We start from the raw sequence: 15,500 nt of genomic DNA on the forward strand, positions 1-15,500 counted from the left end.
TGTGTGGCTTGTGAGAAAGGGAGAGTTGCGGAGCTTGGAAAAGTTACTTTTTTGAACTGCATCTCCCATCAGCCCAATCCAGTGGCCATGCTGGCTGGGGCTGATGGGAGTTGTAGTTTAAAAAAGTAACTTTTCCAAGCTCTGGAGAGTTGTATGTGGTATGTATGCATGTGTAGTCTGTGTGAGAGAGGAAGAGAAAAACTTGAGCAGAGAAAGATGTACATGTAGCTATAGTGTAGTATATGAATGTGTGTGAAAAAGAAATGCATCTGTATCTGTGGTCTATGTGTGGTGAGTGTATGCTTGCACTGCGTGTGTGAGAGAGTGAGTGTGGTATGGCCACCTTGTATATCTTTCTGGTACCGGGGAATGCTTCTTGTTGTTTTTAGATAGCAACAATCTCTCTCTGTCTCTCTGTCTCTCTGTCTCCCTGTCTCCCTGTCTCTCTCTCTCTCTCTCTCTCTCTCTCTCTCTCTCTCTCTGTGTGTGTGTGTGAATCAATACTGTGTGATCTCCACAATCAGGACCAGCAGGACATAGATAACTTTCCACAGTAAGCATAAGGTTATCTGGGGGAGGGAGAGAGCAGCAATAACTACACTCTCTCTAATTTTTAGTTTTATGCCATGCCTCAATGGCAGCCATGTTGTGTTATGCCACGCCCTCCACATCAGCCATTTTGTACTATGCCATGTCCGCATAGAGGTAATTTTGTGACTAGTACCAAGAACAATTTGTCAACATTTGAAATGTGCCTGCTGATCCAAAAAAGGTTGGCATCCCCTGATGTAGTATGAGGGTTTAAAAATGCTTAAGGCTCTGTTTCTAATTAGACTAAGGCAGCAATCGTAACCTCTCCATCCACCCACCCTGGTAGTGCATTATAGTGTGGGGAGGGCACAGCTGCATCCGCAGGCCTGCTGCATGAGCATGGAGCTGGTGCAGCGGTCACGTCCAGATCAGTTCCAATGCCTGGCTCAAACCTGTCACCACCCTGCCCTGGAAATCCCAGATTTGGATCCTGCCAGCAGCACTTCCATTCACCCCATATATTGGTGGGTAGAAGGCAGTGTTCTGCACCAGAAGAATGATGCTGGTGTCACTCTACAGATGGTGGCCAGCAGAAGGCTGACAGAGGCCAGTAGACCTGAAGGGGGGTATCTGATACATACCACAGCCTGGAGCACCAGGGGGTTTGGATTGCTCTGTTTTTAGGTAGTCAACTCCATTTAACACAATGGGGCTTACTTCTGAGTAAACAATGTGGGATCGTACTACAAATCTGGGTCCTTGTATATAAAGTCTTAGTAGTCTTAGATTGAAGCTCTGAAGAAGTTAAGGTATAGCATATCATCTAATATTTACAGACACTCAAGTTCTTGGATTTCCTGAGCCATGTTCCAATATGCTAAGTACAATTTCTAGCTGGACTGAAGTTGTGCAGTTAGCTTTCCATGATCTGAAAGCACAGACAGTAGGCAACTACTGCCTGTTTCCCATAACATTTGAGGCTGATTATAATATGGCCATAACCAGTAGTGTAGTGGCAAATTCAGAAGTGCAGGGTCCATTCATGTAAATCACAGTCATGCCCCCTCCCATCTTTTTGCTGGGGGTTGAGGATGAAATCCTTATTAATGCCTTCTCCCAAAACAACAGATATCCAATTAGTATGAAAGAGAAGAGTGTAAGCTCCAGTCAGTAAGAAAGGACAAGGAGCATATTAGAAGACTCTTATCAGTGGCTAACACACTCCCCTTTTATGCTGATTGGCTTGTAGGGTGCTGGAGACATTGGGACCCTGCTCTCAAAAAAGTAAGGGGACTTGGATGATTACACCCCTGGTCATAACAATATCCTATGGAGTAGTCTTCTGCTGTTGTGACCCTTGTCAGCCCTCAATTCAAGTTTCTGCTAAGCACTGCCAAACAATGGCCTTATCCAAAGCATGGTCACAGGGCCAGCTGCAGAGATGGGAAGGATGGCAATTTACCATGGCACCAAGACCAGCAGAGGGCCTACCACCCTTACAGTGCTATCATTATCACTTTGCAGAGGGTATTCAAGAAGACAAGATACAACCAGAATTCTCAGTTTGCATGCCCTACATCTTCCAGGTTAGAGGGGCCCACTGATGGTGCTGTGCCCAAGGATCCCCCAACTCCTGGAGCCAGAATTGTGTGATAGGAAGTTACATTGACTATAGTCCTTTGTATCTAAGTACTAGCATAGGATGCTACTGTAGCTGCTGCATCACAAACATTGCACTACAGTTACTGAAGGAGTTACATAAGATCAGTCTGTCATTGATCACACATAATCAGCACATAATTGCTGCCAGTTCTATGAGAGTAGAACATCAGGAAAGTCATACTAGGATTTAATAGTTATGCATATCTGTTTTATCTAACTTGGGTACACAGTTCAGCTATTTATGCTAGCTATGTTGTGTGTTTGCACAATTAAAATGGGAGTGGGTAAGGTAGTTGAAGAAAACAACTGACAAAAAGGGAAATTATGAAGACAGAGTACTAAGAAAGCTTTTATGATTTTTCTAAAACTTGCTTCTATAGTGTGTGAATCTTAATACTTCATTCTATAAACTTGATTGTGTACTTCATTCTAATCTGTGTATTTAATATGAGGCTCCATGTTTCAGGGTCTCCTGCAGTAAAAGGAAATAACTGAAGAGGATTCCAATCTGTTTTTCTTTGTGCAGTTGCAGAGCATGAGCTAATATCACAGTGTCAAAAGATTGTCAAGTTGTTATCAGTGTGCATGCATAAATGAGAAGATTACAGTAGTTTGTTTTATCATTAATTTTTAAACTCTTCAATAAAAACATAATAAAATATAACTCAAGCAGTCACATCAGTTTCATTTGTTTCCATTAGGGTCAATTACCCATCTACATTTTAAACAATTTATGTATTGAAATCCTGTGTTTCTTGTTGTGTCTTTCTCACTTTGGTTTTCTAATATATGTAGAGACAGAAAAATCTTCACTTCATCCTTACCCATTATTTTTATGTTTTGTAGGTGGTAAAGTGACTGGTCTCTGCCTTAACGTTTTACATCAGTGGGGAAAAAAGTTAATTTTCTCCCTGACCCAGAATTATGGATATAAAAGATCGAAGGCACCGCTCTTTGACAAGAGGCAGGTGTGGGAAGGAATGTCGCTATACAAGTTCTTCACTGGACAGTGAGGACTGCAGAGTACCTACTCAGAAGTCCTATAGTTCAAGTGAGACACTGAAGGCTTATGATCATGACACCAGAATGCACTATGGAAATCGAGTTACCGACCTAGTTCACAGAGAGTCTGATGAGTTTCCAAGACAAGGTATGTGTTAAGACATGAGAATTCATCCCAGCAATATCCACTGCAGCAGTATATTTAAGTGTCCATGCAATTACTCTGAATTTGTATTGGAAGATGTGTTCAGTTGTGATTTAACATAATAGTTCAAAATTCAGTTTCTGTTGTGATGTCAAGTAGCAAATATGTTATCTTCAATCATATTTTAAAAAACCTTTCTGAATACTACTTTTAACACAGAGGTATTAATAATTCTTAGTATTGGCCAGCTGTTATATTGCCATATTTCTGGCTGTACCCACATATTATAACCTTGTACTATGTCACCAAGGTTCATTACTGGTGTAACAGAGACATTTTCACTACTTATTTCTTTGTGGGACCAGCTATACTGCTAAGATGAATAAAACATTGTGATTAACATATGGTAATAATTACCTACAAGATACTTTGTAATTTATCCCATATTTCTTACTGAAGTGAATTGAAATGCAGAGATTGCACACTTTTCTCTGACATCATTTTGTCACTGCAATTGCCTTACATTAAGTTTATTTTTAAAATAGAGGGAGGAGGCTCATCTACTTATTTTCATGTTTTGTGGTAATTTGTTTGTGCTTCACAGAGATCCAAAAGCCCATACTAAATTTTAAATTGAGATAAATTCCCTTCACATGAATGTATAAAACTTCCTTTGATGCATTTTTTACATTTTATCAGAAAGTAGCATTCTAAAATTCTTGAGATAAGTAATGTCACGTTTTTTTAAAAAAAATAGTTTGTGCTTCCCTCTACGTTCCTTTAAGTGACAGTTTATTATGCTTCTATGTCTTACCCTTTTCAGTGTGTGAATTATTCAAAGAAAGAAAAGCACAGCTCAGACTTGTGACATGAAAAGTTCCAGACAGTCTGGCTGTCAAGGGATAGTAGAAGTCATAATGTAGAAATTCTCAAATATCCAATAGTCATATGGAATTCTGTTGTCACCTAATCCCTTTGTAAGATTGATCTCAAGGAAGTTATTTCATGTGTTTTTCCTAGCCCCCAATGAATCCCAGACAAAAGCTTTCTTAAAAGATTGTCTTCCCAACAAAATTGATCCCACAGGCTTATAAGGTTCCATCTCCTAGAAGAATATTTGGTCAACATAGCTTTTAATTTTATCCCATTATAGCTACCCAAAAGCACTTCATGCCCTCTAAATGCTGGATGCATGTGTTTGGTTTGGATCAGAGCTAACAGATACGTTCACGTCTCTCAGTAATAGCATTCCTTATGAGATCTTTGTTGTTTCTTTCAAAGTTGTTAAAATCTTTTTGGAACTATGCACATTAAATCACTTATCCAGTGATTTAATTATTCAGTGCATTTATTCCCTGCCATTTGTTCGAGGAGCTCACAATGGGTTTAGCCTTATTCTTATGGAGTTGCTTAAATTGCAAAATAGTGACTTTACTAAGGACCCCAGTGAGCTTTACAGCCGAGTAGGTATTTGAACTTGGATTTTCCACATTCAGACACAGCACTAGCCACTTTGTGTCAATAGTTTTCTCAGTTGCAGCTATGCTTCAACTGAAGAACTGTTACTACTGAAGTATATAAATTCTCCCATGTTGGTATGGCTTCAAAACAGCAACAGAAATCTTTATTTCTAGATCGCTAATTTGAAAACCTTTTTCCAACTTTATTTTTCTTTCATGAAATGATTCTTTCAGCTTACTTTTCCCATTAAATAGTTACTGTCTTTGCTAGTTGTTATGTATATTAGGTTTCCCCTGTGCAATTATTATTGCCCTGTATTATTTTTCTTCACATATTTTGGCCTACTTACGATTTCTGTAACTACTCATTTACATTTTCTTTGACTGTTTATTCCCACTTTGAAGTAAACAATATGTGTAGTAAATTTGCCTCATACAGTTGTATTTTAAGGGTAAATGTTGTTTGCAGTGCTAGAAAAAAAGATATTCTATTTACCCAGATTTGGATAAGTGTTCTGTGGTGAATCAACTCTAGACATTCTTGGAAATCTCTGTGTTTGATCCCTTCTGGTGCATTTTGCAGCCACAAAGGGAAATAAAGAGGCAAGAGACAAAAGGTTGGATGTACTGGGCCACGTTTAGTTTATTAAACTATTTATTAAACCACAAACAAATCTGCATTGGGTAAACAAGGTGTGGGATCTATCGAATAACCAAACTGTGGGTGAGCCAATCCTGCCAAGGGTAGCCATTCCTCTAGCCACTCCTTTTAGCCCCATTCTTTCAGGTGAGTGTGGAGGCCATCCTGCTTAAACTCATCCCAGGTGTTACAAGTTGGCCCCAAAGGTGCTTCCTAACAATGCCAGTGAGTCCCACAACTCTTAAATGCAGGTCTCGGGTCTATACCCTTCCCCTTTAAAGGTGCCTAAGGGTGCTAATAAAATCTTAACAACCTCATAACTTCCTGCATATATCTGCCACAGAAGGTGACAAGTCTCAGTTCAGTCACCTTTCCCCCACCCAGAATGAATAACCTTGAGGAACCCCTCCTGTAGATCTGACAATAATATGTCACTATCTAAATCAGAAAGGTGCATTCCATCAGCCCTATACAGTTCATCCAGGGTATAATGTATTTGAGAGTCAGGAATCATTGCCCCCAAAGGACCAGACAGGGCAATTGTGATTTCTATATTAACCTTTTTACGAGCTCTATCCAGACATCAAGGATCACCCTCTCCCCACATCAGGATAATGTATGATCAACCGATGATCACCCCAGACAACTGCCACTTGATGACACCAAAGTCGATGCAGACCTACTATATATAATCAATGCATTGCCCTTAAGCAGATTCAAATCATTCCCACCCAAGTGCATAACTAGAATGTGTGGAGGGCGCAACATCTGACACAAATCAAACAGCAATAGTAACAGACCAGCCCACAGCATGCCCCTACAGCCCTATACTGTAGCATATTGAGACTGCCCCAACTGGGTGCCATGGCTCAATCTGAACACCCGTTGGTTGGCCTAAAACACCATGCTCTGTCCCCAAATTAATACCTTCAGGTGTTCACACATCCTCCAGGCGCCTGTCAGAAGTGAGTAAAAAACAATTAACCAGGCTTGCGCCCCTGCAAGATATAAGTGCAATAGGCCTCCTACCTCCATGACCCCAATGCCTTCGTGCCCTCCACACCAACCCCCACAAACACTGCTGTGGAAGTAGCCCCAGTATGAAAAGAATGCATCCCATAACTTGAAGGGTCAACTCCAATGCCTGCAAGAGTCCTTTTATCAATAGTCCAAAACTGATATTTGGTAAGGAGCCCACCATCATGATGACAGAAAGATACTCCTGAATGATGGCTCCAAAGGGTCACAAAGTTCTGAACTACCTGGCCAATCTCCTCCACCAGAGATGCTACCAAGGCCACCAGGGAGCCCCTGCCCCTCTGATCTGTCTTAGAACAATGAAGCAGCATGCAAAGACCCTTATATTCAAAACTAACATCCCCAAACTGCAGGGCCTTCCCAGTAGGTTCCATTTAGAGCTCACAACCAGCTCCCCAAACCTAAAAAACCCTCATTAAATGCTGTTAATGCTACATCATGAAGCAGTGAACATTCAAACTCTGAATGGTACAGAGAAGGCCACTGAGCCTTAAGGCAAAGGAGCAGGTCAGGTGTTAAAGAGCCTCACATGTCAGGGCAGGCCAGAATCTCCTGGGCCCAACCCTCACACATTCTGCATACCCTGAAATCCTGTCCTATCCACAACACCCTGCACCTTGGACCCAAACCTGAGGCAGCCAGCTTACCTCTCATGGTATGCATGGACATACCCTTCTTCCTAAGAATAACACATAACTCCAGAAGCTGCTCCACCAGAACTGGCCATTCCTATGACAACCCCTTGCGGGCCCTAAAATCATCAAACTCCCTACTTGCTCTGCAGTAAGCTGCACAAGTTCTAGGAGCAGACAACATTATGGCCCTGTCTGACTCAGCCTTCCAAGTTCCCAAAGCTCCGCTGGCATAATTTTCAATTCCATCCGAGCCCCAGGGGGCAGTTCTTGAAATCAGGCCTCTGGTTCCATGAAAACATATAAGCCATGCCATTCTCAAGGCCTGGAACATAGTGAGCAAGAAAAATCAGATTAAGATGGAGATAATGGAGCCAGGAGAAGAGTGGGAAAGGTTTAAATAGCATGCATCAGCCACATCCTCTCCCTGGTGTCAGCGCAATGTGCATTAGCACACTGAAGCTGCTTGCCAAGCCCTGAGTGACCACAAAAGCCACTCACTGCAGCAGCCACTTTTGGGCAGTGGATGCAGGATTCTGAGTGTGGTTGGAGACAACCTTAGCAGTCATAGTGAATGCTCTTTGTCTAGAGATTGGCAGAGCCTGCTGATCTTATTGGACCTTTCAGTGGCTTTCAATATATGGACCAGATCATTCTCTTTCAACATTAAGAACATTTGTTGTGAGTAGTGGAAATGGCACTCCAATGGTTCCACACACACCCCTTTATTGTCTTTGTCCAATACAGAGGAAGGTCTTTGGGAAACCATTCAGTTCCCTAACTATTGGTGTGTGGGGTCCCACAGGGTTTGGACTATGTATGTAGGTATGTAGGTATGTAGGTAGGTATGTAGGTAGGTATGTATGTAGGTATGTATGTAATTTATATCGTGCCCTTTCTCCCAGAAAGAGCCCAGGGCAGCAAACAAAAACACTAAAATCAGTTTAAAACATCTTAAAAACAAAAGATTTTAAAACATATTAAAACAAAACATCTTAAAAACATCCTTAAAAAAACAACTTTTAAAACATATTAAAAAGCAATTCTAGCACAGACAGACTTGGATGTCTCTATTTAAAAAGCTTGTTGAAAGAGGAAGATCTTTAGTAGGCACCAAAAAGATAACAGAGATGATGCCTGTCTAATATTTAAGGGGAGGGAATTCCCAAGTGTTGATGCCACAAACTAAAGGTCCACTTCCCATATTGTGCAGAACAGACCTCCTGATAAGATGGTATGTGCAGGAGCGTACTGATCAACTGGATATATAAAGAGTAAGATGGTCTTTCAGGTATCCTGGTCTCAAGCTGCACAGGGCTTTGTACACCAAAACCTTGAACTTGGCCCAGAGGCTAATGGGCAGCCAGTGCAATTCTTTCAGCAGTGAGGTAACATGTTGGTGATACTCTTCCCAAGTGAGCAATTGCCCCGCTGTATTTTCCACCAGCTTCAGCTTCCAGACCAACCTCAAGGGCAGCCACACATAGAACACATTATAGTAATTCAGCCTGGAGGTTACCAGTACATGAACAACAGTGATCAGGCTATCCCTGTCCCGAAGTGGCTGCAGCTGTCTTACCAGCCGAAGCTGGTAAAGGGCACTCCTAGCCCCTGAGGTCACCTGGACCTGCAGCAACAAAGATGGATCCAGAAGCACCTCCAGTCTACAAACCTGCTCTTTCAGAGGGAGTACAACCCCATCCAAAGCAGGCAATTGACCAATTATGCGAACTCAGGAACCACCAACCCACAGTGCCTCCGTCTTGCTAGGATTCAGATTCAGTTTATTGGCCCTCATCTAGCTCACCACTGAGTCCAGGCAATCACACAGTGCTATTCTCTGAAAACAACCCTGGAGATAGGATCGGAACCATTATAAAACAGTGCCACCAATACCCATCTCACCAAGTTGGCTCAGAAGGATACCAAGGTCAATAGTATCAAAAGCCACTGAGAGATCAAGTAAGAATAACAAGGTTGCACTCCCCCTATCCTCCCGATAAGGTCATCCATCAGGGCAACCAAGGCCGATTCTGTCCCATAACCAGGCCTGAACCCAGATTGGAAAGGGTCAAGATAATCTGTTTCATCCAAGAGTACTTGCAATTGCTGCACCACAACCTTCTTGATCATCTTCCCTAAAAAGGGAGTATTTGCGACTGGATGGTAGTTGTTACAAATCCATGGATTTTTCCAAGAGCATTTGGATCACAACCTTTTTCAGGGTAGCTGAGACCACTCCCTCTCACAAAGATACAATGATCACAACCTGCATCCACTTGGTCATACCCCCTCAGGAAGCCAAGAAGGGCAAGAGTTGAAAGGACATGTTGCTGGCCTCATCGTTGCAAGCACCTTATCCACATCATCAGGCCACATCAACTGAAACAGATCCCAAGAAGCTGCAGCAGATGTTGCACTGGACGATTCACTGGGGACTACAGTAGATGTGGATGGGTCATAAAAATTGCTACAGAGGCGAGCAACTTTACCCTCAAAGTGCCTTGCAAACAATTCACGGGGGGCTTCCAAAGGGTCTAAAACTCAATTTCCTGGAGTTGATGTTAACAGGCCCCAGACAATATGAAAAAGCTCCACTGGACAGCTAGTTCAGGATGCAATAGAGGCAGAGAAATTGGCCTTTGCCACTCCAACCACTACATAATAGCACAGTTATGTTTTACTTGTGCCCGGTCAGCCTCACAGCATGTCTTTTGCCATTTGCAATCTAGCCATCATCCAGCCTGTTTCATTGCCCTTAGTTTATTGGTGTACCAAAGTGCAAACTGGGGTCCACAATGCCATCAAGGGCACTCGGGGCAACTGTGCCAAGAGCCCTACACGTGTCGTCCGTCCACAGTGTAACAAGGGTTTCAACTGAGTCACCTGCTCTAACTACTAGAAACTCTCTGAGGGCATTCAGGAATCCAGTGGATTCCATTAGTATCCAGGGGTGGACCATCTTAATCTGTCCACCATCCCTGCAGGGGAGGATTGGAGCCATAAGTCTCAACTCCACCAGGAAGGAACTTCACCTTATCATTAATGCAATATAATATCTAAACAAAAGAAAATGTGTTTACCAGCTTGGAACTCTAAAGGTATTCCCTGAGGACTGAATTTCACAGAGAGGGGCCATCACTAATCCAGGTCTTATTCTTGCCTAACTATAGAGGTCATATAGTATGGTCTCTTTTGGTGATATTAAAACTTTCATGAGGCAGTCCCTAAGGTAATCTTGGTTCTAGTCCATTTCGGATTTCAAATATTAAAAACATCACTTTGTATTGTGTCAAATTAAGGACAATTCACATTATGCAGCCAGCTCCAGTTACAAATCTGACCAACATGTTGTAGACCAGCTGCAATTTCTGAACCCTCTTCATAGAGGTAGACCAATGTAAACCATGTTTCAGCGATCAAATCTAGAAGTTACAAAGGCATGTTTTACAGCTGCCAAGTCCCTGCTGTCTCAGTGAGGTCACATGTAGCATTTCAGGCAATGCAAGTAAATGGCATTCTTACCCACATATGCCACTGGAGATTCAGACTCAGCTCATAACAGGAGGACCCCCAAACTGAATATCAATCTAATTGTATAGTGTGAAAATAATAGTCAAATTTCACACTTAAAAGGTATCAGTCTTTCTGTCTCAGATGGTTTTCTCTATACAAAAGTGTGTGTACATGAGCATATACACACATACGCATATGTGTACACACAGGGTTGATCCAGAGTTCTCATGAATAGAACTCTGCTTACAGCACTCTCCCACTGGGGAAAAGGGGGAGGTGGTTTTGCCAATTCCTCCTTCCCCCTGTATCCCCCCCCAATCTGCTTTGAGTTGGGGAAGTCACTAGAACAACATGGGAGGTTGCTGCAGGGGGAAATGGCAAAAACTACCTCTACCCCTTCCTCCCGCAGGACCCTCTCCTGGATAGCAGTCCTTTCCACAAATGGAGGGAGCCCTTCCATGAAAGGTTAACTTTGGAAGTAAACCACAGTATTATGAATGTAAGATGTACAAATGTAGTGAAAATTTGTCCCATTGAGGGCACTTCCTATTTGCTCCTATGACATAAATTAGACTAATAATGAATTTTAAGCAATAAAACTGAATTGAACTCTGTGTAGTTTCACAAATGCATATGAACTGAACAATGTGCAGCTGCAATAGCAACACTGAAGTAAACACCTGCACATGCAATTTTTCCGATTCACATATATAAGAATTTACATATGCAGATCAATTTCAAAAGTTTATTGAGTGTTTGATGGAATTTTTATTTGCTCAGAAATAAACATGTGTTTAAAATGGATAGCCCTGAATGTAATTTTTGAAAGGTCATTTTTATTGTTATACAATCTGAGCTATTTTTATCATAGTTTTCTAATTCTGCTTTTAAAACGTCTTATGCACCAACATCTATTTGCACTTGAACAGTGAGACTGTGGATGTAAAAACTACATCAGTTTATGGAGCATCTTCTCTTAAAATAGCTGTTGGAAAAATTAAGTTATAACACATCTATGAAATGCAAACCAAATTAATAAAAACAGTTACACTCAGTCTCAAAGCCTCCAAACAAGTACTTATTGTTTTCTTTTATTTTCTGCTGCACAGTAATTTTCATACTCTGCCAGGTTTGTTTTGTTTTGTGTTTTAAGAACACATGCGTGTTTGGCAGTTGAATTCTGCTTTTCACTATTGGTTTGGGTAAGAATGATAAAGAAGAAAAATAGATATGAAAAACAAGACCTCTGATGGTCTAACATTAGCAATGAAGAAAAATAATAGCATCTGATAGGTTTTTTTAACTCGTTTTTTAGCATGCATGCTTGAGTAATAATGAAGATCTTCCTATAATTAACTCTCTCTCTCTCACTGTGTGTGTGTAAGGGGGGGAGAGATGCAAAAACATAGATCTGTCCCTTGCATAATTTGATGGAAAGGAAACACAATTTTCAGGAAAGTTAAGTCAGTATGTCTTCTGAACTATAGTTTTTCTTTTTAAACGTACATTTTATTGCTATTCAAGTATGCTGAATTCTAAGTACACTGGAATACTATAGAATCACATATGTCAAGTTGGCAACCGCTGATTTTGCCAACTGCAGCAATTTGCCTCAGGATGCAAAATTAAATGCCGACTGAGTAACTTTAAATGAGTTTAAATGAGGTCACACAATTTACTTATTGGCAACACTGAAAGATTTATCACCTTGGGTATCAGACATATATGCATTTCAGTCCACTCTCTTGACATGAGGCTCAGGGTATCAAATGGAGGTATTTGTCTGATTTGCTGGTCCATACCAAAGTATGGTTGTTCATGGAGTCACCCTTTACCCACACAGGCCAACAGCTTGTAGTGAAGTTGCCAGTAGTCAACAAGGATATAATCTCAATTTCTCACAAGGGAAGTAAATGCACGGTTTTTATTAAACACCTTTCTTCCATAATTCATAGCAGTATAAAATCCTCTAGCCTACCTACTTGGGATAACATCTCGTTAGCACCTAGTGCCTTGTTGTCACTCAGAAAAGTCACAGGAAGAGGATGAGTATTAGCTGCAATGGATAGATCTATACAAATCATGAAAATTAGATCTTTTTGGAGGATATTGCCCATGGCAGCCTCCTCTACCACTGCAATTCTGCTGAAGAAGCTATGATGAACATAAATAGAACATGCCTATTAGGAGTTACTGGGCGATAACTACAGAAAACTTAGGAAATGCATTTTACCATAATGTATCCTAACAAGCTGGATGTTAGTGGCTGCCTCTCTCCTTAATTTTGCATCACAAATCAGCCATATAATCAATGGAGGCTGGTCTGTTAGGGAAAATGGGGCATTGCCCCACCAACCTGAGCCAGACCCCACCTGCCTGCCTTCTTGCTTACATCAGTGCAGGGGTTGGCACTGGCTGACAGCTATCCCCTCCTTAGTGGCAGTGTTGCCACTGTAGAATTCAGCAGTGAAGAGGACAGGGACAAAACTAGAATTTATTTATTTATTTATTGCATTTGTATACCACCCCATAGCCGAAGCTCTCAATTGACTTTGCCTGTCATTGGCACTGGCTCCACTTCCTGTTAGTCTCTTTACCTTCCACCCTACCAGTCCCAATGGGCCCAGCCACCACTGCATACAATGGTACCTTGCTATATATTTATATTTCCCTATATTTGGGACCCACTACAGACCAGGGTTCGAATCCCTACACAGCCATGAAGTTCACTGTGTGACATTGGGCCAGTCACTGCCTCTCAGCCTCAGAGGAAGGCAATGGTAAACCCCCTCTGAATACCGCTTACCATGAAAACCCTATTCATAGGGTCACCATAAGTCAGAATCAACTTGAAGACAGTCTATTTCTATTTTCATATTAGGGACCAAGTTCAACAGTTTAAACTAAATGAATATTTCCATTTAGTTGTTACAAATGGGCAAGCATCTACTGCAGTTCCTGGATGTTTTCTGTGTCTTCTTGTCTTCTTTGCTCTTTTATTTCTCTTTCTTGGGCTGCTTTCACACTGCATGTTATTCCATTATTCTGACCGTTTCTTACCTGGTAATTTGCACATTATATTTGACCTTTCACACAACGTAAAAGCTAGTTCTAGAAATCTAGTGCAATATAGTGTAAGTTTGTGGAAACCGGAAGATTGTGGTAGCTTTGCGCTAGCTGCAGCTGCTCACATGACAGGAAACAAATTTCTGCCCTGTAGGTGCATACCAATTTTTTTTTGCTTGATGAAAATTGTATGGGTATTCCGGCATAGGCATGGGTAGCAGCATTCTCTTCCTCCTTTTCCCATACACACCCCTGTGACCAGACACTAACTCAAAACAGTTAATTCTGTGAGAACAACAGTGCACATGTATGTATTTGGGGGTACAAAAACAAGGTGCTGTTTGTTGCAGCAGTGTGAAAGACAGTTGTGCAAAATGCCAATCAGCCAAAAAAGCCACGGTTCCTTAATGCAACAGGTACTGCAGTGTGAAGGAAATTTTAGACGTCAGGACAGGTGCTATCATTTTAATCTGTTAAACTAATGCAATAAGCCCCATGTGTCAAAGCAGCCTTGATAGTGTTACCTGCTTTGAGTATCCCCAGTGGCAGGGGACAGCATTTCTACACATTTTTAAAGATCTTTTTCCCTCTTACAGAATCAGTTATCTTTGAAGGAGCCACTATTTCCATCACTCTGTTGGATTATTTATTTAAATATGTATAGACCATACTTTCATAGCAAATGTAGTAAGGTGGCATAACAGCATAGAAACGTAATGCAACAATAAAAACATCAGTAGAACATCAGTAAAATGGCAATAAAAACTGGTTGGCAAAAAAAATCAAATTTTCACCTCACAAATATGTATTGACATAGGGTTAGCCCTCCCTCAACATCACATTGGGAAGAAGTTGCTGGTTTTGTATTTCCAAGATACAAAGGGGAAAACTGTAATGGTTTTATGATCTATATAGGAAGCCTATGAAAGGCATCATAGGTTTCAAATAAAGTCCAGGATGAAATTCCCCAGCCCAGAGATTCTCCTTTCCAACTTTTGAGACAATTAAATGTTCTACCTGTCTACTGTCATTGGGCACAATAGGGCTCTAGAACAGCAGATGGTGCAAGTAACCGATCCGAACTGCAGGAGATTAAAGCTGTTTATTAATTGAACTGATAGCCCACAGCATCCAAAAGCCTCAGGATGGGTGTAAGTGGGTTTAATAAAGCATTACAATTACATTAGCACAGAATTTAAATAGAGCTTAAAGAAACAAGCTACTGTCCCTCCCAAACAACAACTCAGTCAAAAAGAACAAACCTTGGATATAGGTCATAGCTGGTGAGAAGATGTCTTAACCACAAGCCCAGATTCAGATCACATGCTAAACCAAACCTTAGTTCAGCTCAGTGCAGCATGGGAGCAAAAAGGAGCAGAGAGAGGAGCAAAGCAGCCATGAGCTCCTCTCTGGGGGCCTGCATGTTGGCGCAGTCCTGGTAAGACATAGTTTGAATTGGCATATTGTGCAAAGCAAACTGTGCTTGCCATTATAAGGGCAGGTCCAAACCATACATCCAACACACATTTAAAGCACATGACTTCCCCCAAAGAATAATGGGCACGGTAGTTAAGGGTGCTAGAAATTTGTAACTCTGTGAGTGGAAAACTACAGTTCCCATGATTCTTTGGAGAAAGTCATGTGCTTTAAATGCATTAAATGTGCTTTAAATGTATGGTGTGGATCTGTCATCAGGTGTTATGTAAGTGTAATATGCTCTCAACATTCCACGACTTCCAGGAGCAGGTGGGAGATGACTACATGAACTGGAATCCCCAATGACAGTGATTATATCAGCATATTATACA

At 41.4% G+C, this 15,500-nt stretch overlaps 1 protein-coding gene across 2 annotated transcripts in view; it reads left to right on the forward strand.

Moving 5' to 3' along the window:
• Window positions 1-15,500, forward strand: part of LOC133380133 (teneurin-2-like) — a 314,775-nt gene that overhangs the window by 213,131 nt on the left and 86,144 nt on the right. For both annotated transcript variants that reach the window (XM_061616794.1, XM_061616793.1), the window contains exon 2: window positions 3,040-3,343. In XM_061616794.1, coding sequence (XP_061472778.1) covers window positions 3,118-3,343 — 226 coding nt within the window. In that variant the 5' untranslated portion in view covers window positions 3,040-3,117. The remainder of the gene's footprint in view (window positions 1-3,039; window positions 3,344-15,500) is intronic.

Source organism: Rhineura floridana, chromosome 3 (assembly GCF_030035675.1).
Source record: "Rhineura floridana isolate rRhiFlo1 chromosome 3, rRhiFlo1.hap2, whole genome shotgun sequence".
Lineage (NCBI taxonomy): Eukaryota > Metazoa > Chordata > Lepidosauria > Squamata > Rhineuridae > Rhineura > Rhineura floridana.